Source organism: Quercus lobata, chromosome 11 (assembly GCF_001633185.2).
Source record: "Quercus lobata isolate SW786 chromosome 11, ValleyOak3.0 Primary Assembly, whole genome shotgun sequence".
NCBI classification, from domain to species: Eukaryota; Viridiplantae; Streptophyta; class Magnoliopsida; order Fagales; family Fagaceae; genus Quercus; species Quercus lobata.
In genome coordinates, this window is record NC_044914.1 from 1,634,716 (window position 1) to 1,650,891 (window position 16,176).

Here is a 16,176-nt window from a genome sequence, read left to right on the forward strand (position 1 = left end):
TTTTTCCCCATTACCCGGAATATTGTTTCTTTTATAAGAGTTATAAGTAACCCAGTGTGACAAAGAGTTGTATAACGTACTGGGCTGAGTAGCCGTTACTTAGTGAAGTGGACTACTAGCCCATTAGGGCCTAATATGTGAGCAACCCAGAAGCCTGAAGTGAAAGGAGAGAGAGAGAGAGCTCAAATTTGGCAAATGACAATTGCTTTTTCCCTTTGGATCATGGCTTGGCCCGTTTGGTTGGCTTCATTAGTTGTTGCCACAGAGTTTTAATGTGTTGTACTTGTGCCTTATTGAGTTAAAAGTTTCAATTTTTTGTGGATTACAGTTAGTTCAACTGGTAAAATTTCTGATGATTGAATAAATGATTTAGGGTTCAATCTCTGCCTACACCAAAAACCGATTGGTGTCTTGGTTTGATGATAAAGAGCTATCATTAGAAGTGAATGCCATACGTTGAAACTCTCTCAAAAAAAAAATTTCAATTTTTTAATAAGTTGAAATAACTTAATAGGAGAAAAAAATTAAATAATAATAAAAATAAAAAAGCTCATTTCTGTAAAGAGAAGAAAACCCAGGTATTTATCATTACCAAACAAGGAAAAAAAAAAAGGAAAAAAGAAAAAAGAAAGAAGAAGAGAGATTTAAATTTTGAAACAAAGAGTCTTTAGATATTTTTTTATGTAGCCAATAAAAATGTTTGACTAGACTCTAGAGTCAGCAGACACATTTTTTTATTTATATGTTATGGGGTCAAGTATATTAGGAGCCATACGAAGAAGGGTCATAAATAAAGTAATTAATATGTCTTTGTCTATGTTGTTGTAGCAGCAAATATTGTAAATAGTCTATTTTTTGGTACATCGTGGAGATATGGGGATGGGGATAGATTAATAAGTATAAACTGAACCTACGAATTTGAGGATGGTTGAGACTTTAAAGAGTGGAGACTCAGTGAGATTGTGGAAAAAAAGGGTAAAGTAGTTGCATGTCCTTCTCTCTCTCTCTCTCTCTCTCTTTCTATTGTATTTTGGCCATGAAGTGTTGTTTGTGTGAGGATCGGATTTAAGGATTTTGGTTGAGAAGATGAAATTCGGCTCACCAATTTTGACTTTACCCATTCCATCCATTCTCCTCGTGTGTCTACTATGATGTTGTTTCTCTCGCCCTAATATCATTTTTAATATATGTTGTATATTTAATTAAGAAAAAACAAATAGTAAGCTTGTCAACTTGTATATTTCACTTTGCTCCTTCCATGCAGATGATTAGGATCAAATCGTTACAATTAATATATATTATTAATAAGAAGAATATGGAGACCATTCTTTTTTAAGACAAAACCCCAGATATGGCCATTTCTTTTATATTGTATTAGCATGTAATTTATGCAAACGCATGGATGCATTTAAAATTAAACACAATTTTTATTATAAAATATAAATAACTAGTCAAATTATTAAAAAAAATAGCATGTAACACATGCATATGTATAGATACATTTAAAATTAAACACAATTTTTATTATAAAAATATAAATAATTAGTCAAATTATTATTTTTTAAGCAAACGTAATTAGGCACATATTAAAATTCTTACCTAAATTTAATACTTCTTATGATTTTTTTTTTCCTGATTTTTAATAAGATGGAACGTGTGGTGATTTTTGTTGTGCGATAATTTTTATTTAGTATATGTGACTAGTTTTTTTTTTTTTTTTTTTAATTTTATAGTTCATTAATATTAGATTCTTAGTATTTTGTACTCATTAACTTACCTGGTACAAAATTAAAAGACTTAAGTAGATAATTATAGTGTGGCTCCCACATATATTTAGACATATGACGCAAAATTGGATTCTAATTTCGGATTCTAATTGAATTTTCTCTATCATTCTCTCATCATTGTCAAATAATTCTTGCCATCTTTGACTCATGAGTGTAGCCCAAAAGTTGAACCACATGAACCATGTGTTTCTTATGCAATGCTCTTTTTTCCCTTAAGATATTTATATTGCTTCAAAAGTAGCATTACGAGTAACTTGGAGATCCTATAGCTAATGGACACCCAGGGATTAATCATCTTTCAAATTATTCTTACCTAAATTTAATACTACGTATGATCTTTTCTTTTCTTTTCTTTTTTTCTAATTTTTAATAATATAGAACGGGTAGTGATCGTTGTTGTGCAGTGATTTTTATTTAGTATATGTGATTGGTTTTTTATTTATTTAAATTTCATAGTTCATTAATATTAGATTCTTAGTATTTTTTACTCATTATCTCACTTGGCACAAAAATTAAAAAACTTAAGTGGATAATTATGGTGTGGTCCCCCCATAAATTTAGACACATAGCGCAAAATTGGATTCTAATTTCAAATTCTAATTGAAGTTTCTCTAAACTTTACCTATTTATATATATATAATTCAATGAATTCTTAAAATCCTAACAATTTAAAACTAATTTTTAATTTAATTGATTGTTCTTCATCATGTTATCATAGTTTGCTTATATTTAAAGTATTGATGGTGTGGTAAAATCATTACTGTGGGGCTGGAGAATTTGTGGTCCCAGCCCATTTCACAGTAGGGCCCAAGACCCAAGCCGAGGAGAATAACTTCCGAGGACGCATAGTGAAAGTCCAAAAAAGGCCTAAGAATACTGCCGAGGACGATCTTATACTTGGCACCTCACAGAACACCTAAAGAAAAGGACGAATTCAGTACGGGGGCAGGACAAGTGAAAAAGCTGCCAATACTGTAATAAAGAACTTTGCGTCTGATAGGCCTATGCTCTTGACCATGCTATTCAACTTTTACGTCTACTCCCAACCACTCTAGGTATGGGCTGATAGGACAAACCTCCATCCTAGAAAGTGAAACTTACACGTGGACATTAAAAGGAAAGTAACTACTAGTATAAAAGGGAAGAAGGACCAAGGAAAAGGGGCCCGGAGGGAGACGTCCTAAAAAAGGGAGAACAAGAAGAACACTAAGCTCCTCGGACGGGATCCGAGGACAAAAACCCCATAGGTCGCACTGAAGAAAGGTTCTGTCAGTCACGTCAGGTCCACCCTCATATGAACTCCCATAAAACAACGACTAGACCGCTGTCCAATGACCAAGGTCAGGCCTTTCAAGCCCACACTCTACAAATTATGTTGTTCAGGCCCTTTACATACGAGCCCAACGTCATTCTTGGGTCGTGAATAATCATGTCCCTACAATTACTATTACATTTAATTGTGAATGATTAACATTTCAAAAATTTTATGGTGGAAGGATCAAAATCCTCTAGAATTCTTAGAAATATTTACAGTATCAAGTTCTTTAAATCCTAACCTTTCTTTTGTAATAAAATAATAAGATTATGGTGCATCATAAATTCATTTACATAAGCCAAAAAGAATGGGTATTTAAAAAAAAAAAAAAAGTAAAAAAAAAAAAAAAAAACAAAACAAAAACTCAAACTTTCCAACTAACGCGGAAGCTTAAAAATCCAACCTACACCATATTAGTTTTTTTTTTGAAAAAAAATAAAACAAAAAACTCATACATTTCAATCTAACTTGAAGCCTGCCAAAGCCATTATGGCTTTTTGTCTCAAGTTTTTTCTCAAGAAAATTATATTTTCATTTCCCCTCTCTTTCTCTCTTCAATATCTAAAGCTATGTGAGAGCCGTGACGGCTCTAAGAATTTTTTTTAGAGTAGTCATTAAAAAAAAATTATATTATAAAAAATATAATAAAACATAACTTGAATATATCGCAATCACAAAAAAAAAACCTCAAATATATGAAATTTTATAATTTCTTTCTTCTAATAAAATGAAAAGGCAAAAATGGATTGACGAGAGATAAAATGAGAATTAAGAATGCTGAGATGAGAGTAATAAAGTGAGAGACTCTGAAATGACGAGAGAGAGAGAGAGAGTAACAGATGATACCAGCTACGACTGTGCACCAAGCCCCTAAAAAGAGTAAAATTGCTACTACTACAAAGCCACGGAGAATTCATGGCCATTGTATCTCTCTTGGTATCTTTTTTTTTTTTTTTTTAGGAAAATGAAATTAGAGATTATTTTTATGAAATGAGTTGCATGAATTACGAATCTAAATGATTAGGAGTTTTTTATTTTTTGTTTTTGAATGAATTTTTTGTTGAAAATTTTATTCACTAAAAATCTCAACTATAAAAATCTTCGTGAATATATCTTCAAAAAACGTATTCATAACAAATCTTTATCAAATAAATATTCAGAATCAAAATTCATTAAGGAAGGATCTCCAAAATACAAGATTCTGGACTTAAAAGCCTTTACAAGCCGATTAAGCTTAGAATCTAATGAGTTTTTTTCAAGATCAATGCCCTATCAATCATCAAGACTTGAACATTCTAAATGCCCCTCTACAAACAAGGTTTATGCATGGCAATTATTTTTCTTGAGTCAGTCAAGGAGAACAAACCTTGTAAATTTCCCTAAGCCGTCAATAATTCTTAAAAATCAAATCATCACAACTTTATCATCTATGAATGAATCATGCATGCAAGATCCAATAGAATTTCAACATTTTTCATGGCAATTAGAACTTTTTCGCAACATTTCAAGATTACCTTGTTTTACAGAAAAGTGTCTTTATAAATTAAAAAAAAAAAAAAAAAAAAAAAAAAAAAAAAAAACACTAGTGGTAATCAAAACCCAAAATCCCCAACGGTAATTGACATTTAGAACTTCCTTGTAATACAACAAAGTTGTTCTAAAACATGATTCATCAGGATTTTCTCTTATCACATAGATAAGAAATTCCAAAGCACAATTAATGCACCTCCCCCAATTGGTTTCGGTTAAACTTTAGTCACATAATATAAGTGTCTTCTTTTTACATTGACATTCACATTTTAAGCTCTGTCAATAAGGGTCATTCTGTAAACATTTCATTTTGCAACCTTCATTTAATCTCATCACAAGTGCAAAATAGTCATTTTGCAATGTAAGGGAAAAATCGTATTTTAGACCTTTCAATCTTTTGATGCATCATTGAAAGTAAATCTTGTAGTAACGATCAATATGATATATCATGTGCTTATTAAATCAAACCACCAGATCAAAAGTTATATATGGTTAAAATATTAACGGTTAACATGAATCCAGATGAATCAAGGTGAAACACAAGTGATTATCACTAATTAATTATCATTCATCTGTAAAAAGATTAAAAATAATTAATTATTTGGCATAATGTGATTGGATTTTCATGATAATAATCATGAGAGTGCATGGGTACAATAAACAGGACTTAATTGTTGTTTGGAGTAGATGTACTTAAGCCTCTCCCTCACCTTTGGAAATTTGCTTGGATCAGTGATCTTGTGACCTTGAGGTGACCTAGCTAGCCAGCGAGATCCACGTGGCAGTAAGTCTAGATGAGAGTGCTGACTGTGCACCTCACGACTACCATGCGACCTTAGGGCATGTCTCGGTTATGAGTTGCATAATCTCTATACTCTGCTTCCTGGATTGATCCTGGTCAATGTATTTCTGCCAGCACGCACACACTGAGGCGTGGCAAAGGCTTTTGATAGGGGTTAAACAAACCCTAGAAATCTAGAGAGACATCCAAGAGAAGCCAACATTGAGGGTAAGAAAAGAGAGAACCTTTATCTCGACAAAAAATCATTCCACCCTCTCTTTTTCATCTCTTCAATATTTGATTGAGATTTTGTAAACCATTTCCTCACCCATAAACACAGACCTTGTGAGTGAGAGAAAGCTTATGTAAACAAAAGCTCTTTCTCACTCCGAATTCCATTGTTTACAAGGTAATTTCACAACCCCATGTCTTGCTTTTTTTTTTTTTCATTGTTGGGATCATTGCAAATTAATTAATGTTAGCAAAAGGAGCTTCATAGGTGAATTGGGTCATCTAAATTAAGAGTATTTTAAGTGAATCATGATTGGTTGAATTGTCATGTAATGGATAAAAGGAAATTTTTTTCCAAACTGGTTTGAAAGGAAATACTATTTTGCTCGTTTTGTGAGGAGATTATTTTCATTGGTATTCTGGGCTTGAAAAATAAACTGGGTAAAAGTATAATTGTACCTATAAAATGTAAAAGCTTTAAAAAAATTGTACATAAGCTGAATAAACTGGAAAAAAAAGCTCTAGCGAACAAGGTTTTATTGGGTATCACTTGTCAAAGTTGTTGTGCTGAGTTCTTTTGATGAACTTTGTAGTAGTTCATCGTTTTTTTTTTATTGGATCGGTGTGCCAACATGTTGATCTTTGTTTGTCAAATGAAGTTGGTGACTCATAAATTGTTCATTCTTCTCGGGTGGAAATAAGATAATGGTTTTGATTCTATTTGGACTCAAGAATGAATTATTCCAGTGGATAATACTTTGTTTTCTCTAGCTGATTACGAGGCCAGTGCCATTTCCGTGCTTTGGAGTGTTGAATGCCAATATATTGACCTTTGTTTGTCAAATATAGAGTTAGTGACTCGTGAATTGATCATTCTTCTCAGGTGGAATTAAGATAATAGTTTTGATGCTATTTGGAATAAAAAATGAATGATTCAAGTGGATAATACTTTGTTTTCTCTAGCTTAGGTTACAAAGCCAGTGCCATTTCCATGCTTTGGAGTGTTGAAAAAAGAGAAGCATGTCTTGTTGCCTTCAGTTTCTGACCTTGTAATTGAACAAGGTAAAGTGTTTGCATTGTTCTTTTGCATTATTCCATAACTTATTAATATTCTTTTGCTGACTGTTTCTATCAGTCAAGCTCTTTAATTAGGATTATGTAATGGCAAACTGCTATGTAGTTGCCCAAAACAAAAACAAGTAATGATCGATGAGGACTGATTTTCCAGCTCAAGGTTGAGTGTACATCGGAATAATTGAAGTACAAGAGCTTTACATTTTGTAGCCTTATAAAGCTTACATTTTGTTGACTTTGACCTAGTAGTTGTTAAAATTGGGTCTGATAGAACCTGGATGCTCAAGTAAAAAGTCCACTGTTAATTATGTTTTTAAATTTCCAATTTTTGTTTTGCCCAAAACTCAATCAAAAGTCTGATGCCTAAATTTGAACAAAATGTATAATTGCAACCACATACAATATGTGGATACATATTTCAATTTTCAATTGTATCGTCTCCCATTAACTCAATCCTAGTAATATTTAGGGTTCTTTTTTGTTATTTTCAGGATATTTGCAATCCCTCTTTGGTGTCTACTCTCTTAGAATTGAAAATGTTGGTGTAAGAAGGCCCCCAAGTGACGATGTTCAAATACAGGGTATTGGAAATCCACGTGCTTTCAGGAAGGTAGTCTTTATTTTAAATCGCATTTGTCTGGTGACTTCTGGTTGATAGATTTGAATTCCTTTATATCCTTTGATGCACTTTTCAGGCTGTTCTAATGCTTCTTGCAAATATGAGATGTGAGGGTTTCTCTCGACAAGTTTCCACAATTGAAGATGTTCCAAACTTTAGAGTAAGTCACTCATTGTATTCTTGGTTCTGCCAACATACTATTAGAAAAGCATTAACCAGTGTCATCTTTAATTCTATTCTGGTTAATAGGTTCAATTATGTTACTTTTGTTATTCTTGCACAATCAAGATTATGGCATTTTAGACTTTTTAGTAATAAACCAGAAACCCTGTAGGGAAATAAAAAGGCTAACTAAGCCCTCTTATTGATTGTACTTTTTGAACTTTGTCTTCTTGAAGTCCCTCCTCTCACCTCCTGTTTCCTTATGTTATGTCTCACTTTTGTCAACAGCTGGTTTCCCCATCAAAATCTCTCAGGCATGATTCCATTCCACAATCTGGGGACCTAATACTACTACAAAAACTAGAGGAGGTTGGAAGTTCTGTGAAGGTAGAAAACTAATGCAAAGATTATTCACGCTATAATTTGACTGCTTTTTTTTTCTTTTCATATGTATATGTGTCTTGTATCTACCGCAGAGAGTTCAAGCTTTAATTGAGGAGCAACAGTCTCAAACATCAGAACCTGTAGATTGAGGTACGTGGACTCATAATGCACACTAAAATGACTATTACTGGCTTGTGGAAAATGCTTTATTGGGCATTTCTTTTACACAGATGCTGAAGCCTTTTAATAATAAACTTAATGAACATGTATGTCGCATCAACTCTAGTCTACCAAGAGTAACTAATGATGAACTTCTAAATGCATCACAATTTTGCAAATCCTAGTTTCTTGCATCTGCTTTAACTCGCCTTTCATAGCTGGGGCATTCCAATGAATGGACAGTCTCTTGGATTGGTCATCCATGCAGTGCACAGTTTTCAGAACCCTAAGCATCCAACATGTGTGTGAGTGTATGAGTGTCTGTTTTTAATAAGTTTTTTTTTTTTTTTTTTTTTTTGGTTAAAGGGAAAATACATTAACAAGAACTAAGGAGCCACAGTGGCCAGAGTAGCGGTAGTAAGTCTACCATAATACATGCCATTAGCATCTGTAGTTACATAGGATTCAATTTCTACAAATGGCGGACAATCAAAAATTACAAAATCTTCCTGGAGAGAACACCCTCTTCTTGCCAAGGCATCCGCACATCTATTCGCTTCTCTGAATGTGTGACTTACGCTGACCTGATGGAAGCTTCGTAGGAGGGATCTGCAGTCATTTAGCAAAGGAAGGAAAGAATTATTAACAACAGAATTGGACTGCACCAAATCCACAACTACTTTTGCATCAATTTCAACTTTAATATTTTGTAATCCCAGCTGAGAGGCAAGGATAAGGCCATCCCTTAATGCCCAGAATTCAGCAGTGATACTTGTGGCAAAACCAACGGACCTAGCGAAGCCTTTAACCCATTCCCCTGAAGAATTTCTAATTAACCCCCCAGCTCCAGCAGCACCCAGATTGCCTAGAGAAGCCCCATCTGTATTGAGTTTCATCCAACCAATGGGAGGTTTAAGCCATTTGATTGGAATCATAATACTCTGTTTTTGGCTTCTAGTTTTCGCAACACAGAAAAAGAATTCCAAGGCCTGGTTAATGCATGATTTGTGTAAGTTCAGATTTAGGGGGATATTTTAAAAACAAACTTTATTCCGGTGTTTCCAGATGAACCAGAGAGGATTGATGAACCTCTTTGCTCTGACAGTTCAGGCGAAGCCAATCAGCCAATTCCGCATTGAATGAGGCCTTAACGGCGTGAGGTATCTGAACCTTACTCCAGCAAAATTTGGCAAAATCACAATCTCGGAGCAAGTGTATTATGGTCTCACCTTGACAACCACATACCGGGCAAACATTACTACCACTGATGCCACGGTTTGTCAACACATCTCTCACTGGTACACTATTGTGCAAGTAGAGCCACAGGAAGTTAGTGATTTTTGGCAACAAGTCCATTCTCCAAATCCAATTCCCAGTAAAGGGGGAACCAGGAGCATCACTAGGCAGAGCAAGCTGATAAGCAGATTTTGTGGAAAAATCACCATCATTGGCAACTTTCCAAATAATAGTATCTTCTTCTGTGCCGTAGATTTGAAATGGGACCGCTTTTATTTTGTCCTTAATAGATTGAGGAAGCTCAAATGAGATCAAGTTCCAATTCCAAATCTGATTTTGCTTCAGTTCTGAAACTGTAAGATCAGTCTCAGTAGCTGTTAAAGGACCTTCAATCAGCTCTCTTAGGGCCGCACCTTTAATCCAACTGTCTTGCCACACCCTAATCTTTTCTCCATTACCAATACTCCAGCCAATTCCCTTTGCAAAAACTGGGAATCCAGCCTTAATGGCGTTCCAATTGGGCGACGAAGGCAGCTTATCCGGGTCTATAGATCGACCTCTTGAAGCAGCACAATATTTCCTTAGAATGACTTTCGCCCATAGGGATTCTTTCTCCTGGTACATCCTCCAATTTAATTTAGCCAACAAAGCAATGTTCTTTGCTTTCGCCATCTGAATCCCAAGCCCCCCTTCTTCTTTAGACTTGATTATTTTATTCCAGCCAACTAGATGAAGCTTCCTTTTTTCACAGGTTGATCCCCACAGGAAGTCCCGGTTCACTTTATCAAGCTTCTCACATAGATGGGTTGGGAGAGCTAACCCTTGCATCACGTAGCTCGGGATAGCTGACATAACGGCTTTAACTAGCACAGCTCGGCCAGCAAAGGATAAAAACTTCATCTTCCATCCAGCCAGCCTTTCCATTACTTTTTCAACCACAAAATTGAACTGGCCTCTTCCTGCCCCTTTATTTTTGATTGGAAAGCCAAGATATTTCCCGAAAGCATTTGTGGATTGAAATCCCAACATGTCACATATCTCTTCCTTCTTTTCCGCATCTACATTAGCTGAGAAATAAATTCTGGATTTCTCCATATTCACCTTCTGACCAGATTCAGCACAGAAAGTTTGAAGGACATTAGAGATCGCTTCACAAGCCTCATCATTTATTTCAGTGAACAAAATAAGATCATCGGCGAAAATAAGGTGAGATATACTTACATTCCCGCGAGAGACTTTGATTGGGGACCAACTGCCATCAATACATTTTTCCTCAATTAGGTAGCCAAGATATTCCATACAGAGTATGAATAAGTATGGGGAAAGGGGGTCGCCCTGCCTAATGCCACGGGATGGAGCAAATGAATCAAGTTTACCCCCATTAACTAAAATAGAGATACTCGTAGAAGAGACACAGCTCATGATGAGCTTGATGATATTCTGAGGAAAGCGGAAGATTCGTAGGATTTTATAGATGAAGCTCCATTCCAATCTGTCGTAGGCCTTTTCCAAGTCAATTTTTATAGCCATACAACCAGTTTTACCTTTCTTTCTATCCATTGCATAAATAAGCTCCTGAGCAATAAGCACATTGTCTAAGCCTCTTCTCCCAGGAACAAAGGCTGACTGGACTGGCGAAATGATTTCCTTTAGGAAAGGTCTGATACGCTCAACCAGGATTTTTGATACCACTTTATAGATCGAGTTACAAAGGCCAATAGGTCTGTACTGGGATATGGTTTCAGGATTCTTGCATTTCGGGATAAGGGTGATCAAAGTCTCATTGAGGTATCCCGGAATAATCCCTTGAGCAAAAATATTCTTAACTTCAGCATAAACAGAGTTCTTTACATCATGCCAAAAATGCTGGAAAAATCCAGCGTGTAACCCATCAGCACCTGGAGCTTTAAAGGGCTTGAGAGCCCAAAGGCCTTTCCTTATTTCCTCATCCGAAACTTCCTTTCCAATTAGCTCCTACTCCTCATTAGAGAAATAGAAGCGGGAATGATCCAGAGACCAAGCATTCATATTGGAAACTTCCATTTCCGTAGTGTAAAGTTTAATAAAATTCTGCTGAATGTGCTCCTTAATTTTCTCTTCCTCGTGTAACCATTCCTCTTCCCTGTTTTTAATGCACCTTATCTTGTTCCTGTGTCTCCTAACCATTGCGGAGACATGAAAATATGCAGTATTTCTGTCCCCAAAAGTGGCTGCATTAAGCCTAGATTTAAGCGCCCAAAACTCCTCTTCCTGTAGAAGGATCAGGGAGTAATCCTCAATTAATTTCCTTTCTAACTGGAGCAGAAAGTCACTCGGATTATCAGCTAAGGCTTTTTGAGTCCCATTCAGCCTTGTTAAAACTCTTCTTTTCCTAGCAAAGAGATTACCAAACACTTCAACATTCCACTTCCTAGCTTTATTGGTGAATCCAGAAATAGCCCCATTGAGACTCACCCTTACGCTCCAGGCATCCTGGACTACTTTATGGAATTCTGGATGGAGTAACCACATAGTTTGGAAGCGAAAAGGCTTACTCCCATGGTTAGTCCTAGAATTTCAAAGCTCCACTAAGACTGGATGGTGATTAGAGAAAGTACGGGGTAAGTGGGTAACAGTTGCTTCGGGAAATAAGAGTCTCCACTCCGGATTAGCAAAACACCGATCAATCCTTTCAAGAATCAAATCCGATAAAGGTCTTTTGTTTGTCCATGTATACTTGGGGCCAGCAAACCCCAGGTCTATCACATTACATGTATCAATGCAATCTTTGAATTCCATGGCCCTATTTATATTCACCTATCTACCCCCAAACTTTTCCTCCCCACATAAAACTTCATTAAAATCCCCCAAAAGAAGCCAGGGGAGTTTACGGAGCTTAGCAACCACAGAAGGGTTTGACCATAGTAACCTTCTCTCAGCTAGTCTAGGGCTGGCATATATTGCAGAAATTAGCCAAGTAAGGTTAGAAGAACATACCTTAACAGTAGCATGTATTTCCTGCTCCGTGGAAGCTAGCATTGTCACCTCCGCATCAACTTTCTTCCATAAAACCCATAGACCGCCAGCATACCCTATGGTATCAGTAGTTATGAACCCATCAAATGGAAGACCCTCTATGATCCTCTCCGCCCTTTCACCTCCAATTCTAGTCTCAGAAATAACCATTATAGAAGGCTGATGATTAACGGCCATCTCAAAAATTCTCCTTTTGAAATCAGGATTTAAGGCCCCTCTGCAATTCCACATCAGAATATTCATCTTGACGAATTGTCTTAGGGGAGTTTCCGATGAGCTAGGATTCATCATAGCTGCATCTACCATGCTCCAACCCGGACTCCTCAACAGGTCTTTGGACGTAGTCCATTCCGGTTTCCATATCATCATGTATCGAAGGATGCCGAGAATCTCCTCATTGCAACAGATGAGAAGGTCGCACTTCTGCACGGGTGCTAGAACTTGGATCAGCTTCAAGGACGGATGGTTCCCCATGTGAGCTAAAGCCATCCCCCTGGAGTCTACAATCTTCCTCTCCTGAATTACCCAACCTGATTCGTCATAGTGGGGCACCACTGATGGCCTTAGATATTTGCTCAATCTCTCCGCTTCCTCCCAAGACAGCAGAGGAGTATCCGTGATGAACTTCCACCACGGGTTGGGAGTGAGACCCCACGCTGGATGGTCCAAGTTTAGGAGCCCTGTTCTGGAGCTGGTCGGTGTTAGAGGAAAAATCTGCTTCCAGGCGTTCTTCAGTGCTTCTTCGTGCCACCCCATCGACAACGTTGGAGATGCCCTTATCTGCTCTATTATCACATCTGGAATCCCCACTGCCATGTTCCTGTACCATATCGCCCAGCTCGGCCGCTGCACTTGGATTGCACCTTGGAAGCTTGGTTCCATTAGTTCTGGATTTGGGACTTTCAGTTGGGGAAACTGACTGGGCTTGGGTGTTTTTTGTTCCAGAGCTAGAGAGCTGCCGCTTCAGAGTTCTAGAGCTCTTCACACCTAAACCTTTAGTGTTTCGAGACCTTGAGGACTGACCAGCCCTTTCTCTAGTCTTTTCAAATTGTGTCGGTCTTTCCTGAGCCTTACTGAGCTGTTTTGAATCCGTGGTGTTCTGGCATTGTGCCATGTCACAATCCTATACAGGTTTGTCTTTCCCATGAGAACGTTGGGTTATCTCTGCACGTGCCTCTCCATGCTGAGATCCATCCACGTCTATTCTCTGGGATTTGCTTTGGACGTCATCATCCATTTCATTTAAATAATCCTGGTTTACCAAACTACCCTTGTACTTTTCCTGGTTAGTTTCGGACTTCAGTGGGGACTTGTTCCGTCCATTTCGAATTGAACCCCTTCTCCTCGTGACAAGCATCCACGGTCCAAAGTTAGAATCCAACTGGGCTTCTTGGCCTTCATCCCTGTTGGGAGTGTGTTCCGTTTCATCTGCCATTTTTGTCACTGGTTTAACTTTGTAACAACAGCTTTCTTGCTTGTGTCCAATCCGCCCACAGCTAAAACACAAAGAGGAGATGCCTTCGTACAAGACTTGTTGGTTAATTCGTCCAACCCTTACCCATTTAATGAGAGGCTTCTCTAGATCAACCTGAATGCATAGCCTTGCATAACTACCTCGTGCACCCGTAGCTGTGTAGGAATCAATACGGAGGACGGGTCCAATAGCTCTACCAATCTCTTTCAACACTTCTAAATCATAGAAATCAATGGGGACTTCAGGGAGACGGACCCAAACTGCCACAGAGGACAACTTCGCTTTTGAAGCTTTAAAATAAGGCTCCCATGGCCTGATAGCTAAAAAATGCTCTCCCACAAACCACGGTCCACCACGTAACACCTTATCATAGTCATCACTGCTACTAAATCTAACCAGGAAAAAATCCTTTCCTAAATTTACACAGTCTATTCTGAAAGCTGGTTTCCACAAGGCATTGATCTTGAAAGTGAGGTAATTGAAACCCACAGTTTTTAATAAGTTATATTCACGTGGGTATTGGGCTTTGACTAACATTGTCTGTTAACTGAGTGGTTCATCCTGATGCTTTGGAAAACGAAATTTGGCTAGTAAATAAACGATTTAGCAGCTTGGCAAGCTAAGTTTATGCAACACTAGGTTTTGGCTACTCAGATTCTGATGTTATAGAGGTATATATTTGCAGTTTTAGTATTGTGCACCTTGACAAAAGAAAAAGTATAAAATACCCAATACTCCATTACCTTTGTTTACACACTGTAGAGATGGGCATTATTCTTATCGTGTTTCTTGAATGCATTCTCATAATTGTTTTATTTTGTGCTTTTGTTAATTTGTTATGTTGGCATACCAGCTGTTAATCCAAAATGGGAAACATGAGAAAACCAAAGTCCGAAGTTGACATAGTTCTTGATCTGCAATGCAGGCTAGCTACAAAGTTATACATATTATCGTATCGTGCCTTTTAAACTAAGAACCAACTCATTTTGGTATTTACTATCTGAGCTGCCATTTTAAGGAGTGATATTTTAGATACTACAGAGCTAAATTACAATTGAATTCTATTTGTTTCCATGTGTATGTTGGTGGGCAAGGTGTGCAATTTTTGGTCATTTCATTTAGTTTGTAATTTATCATATGACAGGCAGAAAAGTTTACGTTTTCCATGTATACATCTTGATTATCCCTCTCCAGTCTCTCTATGTTTTGTTGTTATAAGTTGTAACTAATTCTTTGTATCATGTATACTTGTTACAAACCCCTGTAGATTGTCTTCAACTTTTCATGTCTGATTTTGATGTTCTGTATTTTGTTGCATTCAATTCTACCGATCGAAAGGAATGTTGCAGCAATTATTTTTCTAGCTCGTGTTGATTTAGTTTTCTAAAGATATAATAAGCTTGCCTTCATTACTAAAGATATTTTTCAATCTCATCTCTCGTATTGTGAAGTGATAATTAAAGTATCATTGTTGTTTAGCATCCAATTAAATCAGAAAGGTACGTGAATGTTGAAGCACCTAGCCACTGTAATGTCAAGAGTTTTTACGCGTATGTGATTTTTCTTGCCAATTTTAAAACCTAGAGTGGTGGCACTGTATTATATTATACTAGCACGGGAACCTACTTATTTGTAAGGTAGAATAAAATAATTTTATAAAATCTTAAATTGATTAAGAAATTACAACATTGCATGATTTGAACAAAGGAGAAGAGAAGAAAATAATTTAAGAAGAGCTCATACCTTTACTCAGCTTTTAAAAAAAAAATATTTATATATATATATTGGAGTTTGCATTGCTTTTTTAGTGTTTGAAAGCTCGAATTTGTGCTAAAACACGAGAGCTTGTTTAGAGCTCAAATTTTAAATTATGGCTAGATTGTTTTTACCCTAATTTATCTCAGTGCGGAGCAAGAGTAAATAAAGCACAATCACTGGATCTACTCTAGTGCATACATATGGGCAATAAACAATAAAAATAAAGTACAAAAGTAAGGGAAGAGAGATTCAATCACAAGATAATGCCAAAACATGTTATTGAAGAGAAAACTGAAGAACTCGACAAAAAACCTCTCCGTGACCCTCCAAGTCGAAATCGATCCACTAGAGAATAAAGTTGGAATATATGAATAGAAAAAGACCCTCCAAGCCTAATCTATCCCATGTACTTGAGCCTTCCAAGTTCCTGTTATCAACTGACTTCTCGGAGCCTTGTCTTCTCTGAATCTCCGGATTTCGCAACACACTCAATTGCATCCGCTAAGCCTCACCGGCTTCTTTTGGCAAATTCTCAAAGCTTCCCAAGTTCGAAAATACTCTCTACACTTTAAAAAGGTGTGAGTTGTGTTTGAGTACAAATCTCCTTTCAAAATATGACAATGGGAGAGGGAAGGAGAAGAGACTACAATA

At 36.7% G+C, this 16,176-nt stretch overlaps 1 protein-coding gene and 1 long non-coding RNA gene across 6 annotated transcripts; one reads left to right on the top strand and one right to left on the bottom strand.

Annotated features, from left to right (window-relative positions):
• The first annotated feature begins 5,361 nt into the window (after positions 1-5,361).
• On the top strand, positions 5,362-15,084 carry LOC115968579. Of its 5 annotated transcripts, XR_004086775.1 has the most exons (8): positions 5,362-5,822; positions 6,416-6,527; positions 6,613-6,706; positions 7,210-7,328; positions 7,414-7,497; positions 7,788-7,886; positions 7,976-8,033; positions 14,693-15,084. It is a non-coding gene; the product is annotated as an uncharacterized LOC115968579 (long non-coding RNA). The 5 variants fall into 5 exon arrangements; XR_004086777.1 differs by lacking the exon at positions 6,416-6,527 and having other exon boundaries at positions 5,369-5,822; positions 14,621-15,084; XR_004086774.1 differs by lacking the exon at positions 6,416-6,527 and having other exon boundaries at positions 5,370-5,822; positions 6,608-6,706.
• On the bottom strand, positions 8,411-13,197 carry LOC115968578. The gene is made up of 2 exons (XM_031088000.1): positions 12,255-13,197; positions 8,411-8,651 (listed from the first exon to the last, which is right to left on the bottom strand). The coding sequence occupies exons 1-2, from the start codon at positions 13,173-13,175 to the stop codon at positions 8,592-8,594; spliced, it is 981 nt and encodes a 326-aa protein (XP_030943860.1). The 5' UTR covers positions 13,176-13,197; the 3' UTR covers positions 8,411-8,591.
• Positions 15,085-16,176: the final 1,092 nt, after the last annotated feature.

Bases quoted from the DNA above. Each gene is read 5' to 3' on its own strand.
- LOC115968578 (XM_031088000.1), bottom strand. From the start codon at position 13,175: ATGGAACCAAGCTTCCAAGGTGCAATCCAAGTGCAGCGGCCGAGCTGG. The intron at 8,652-12,254 runs GTATGTTCTTCT...AAATGACTGCAG, and splicing joins AAATACATGCTACTGTTAAG to ATCCCTCCTACGAAGCTTCC.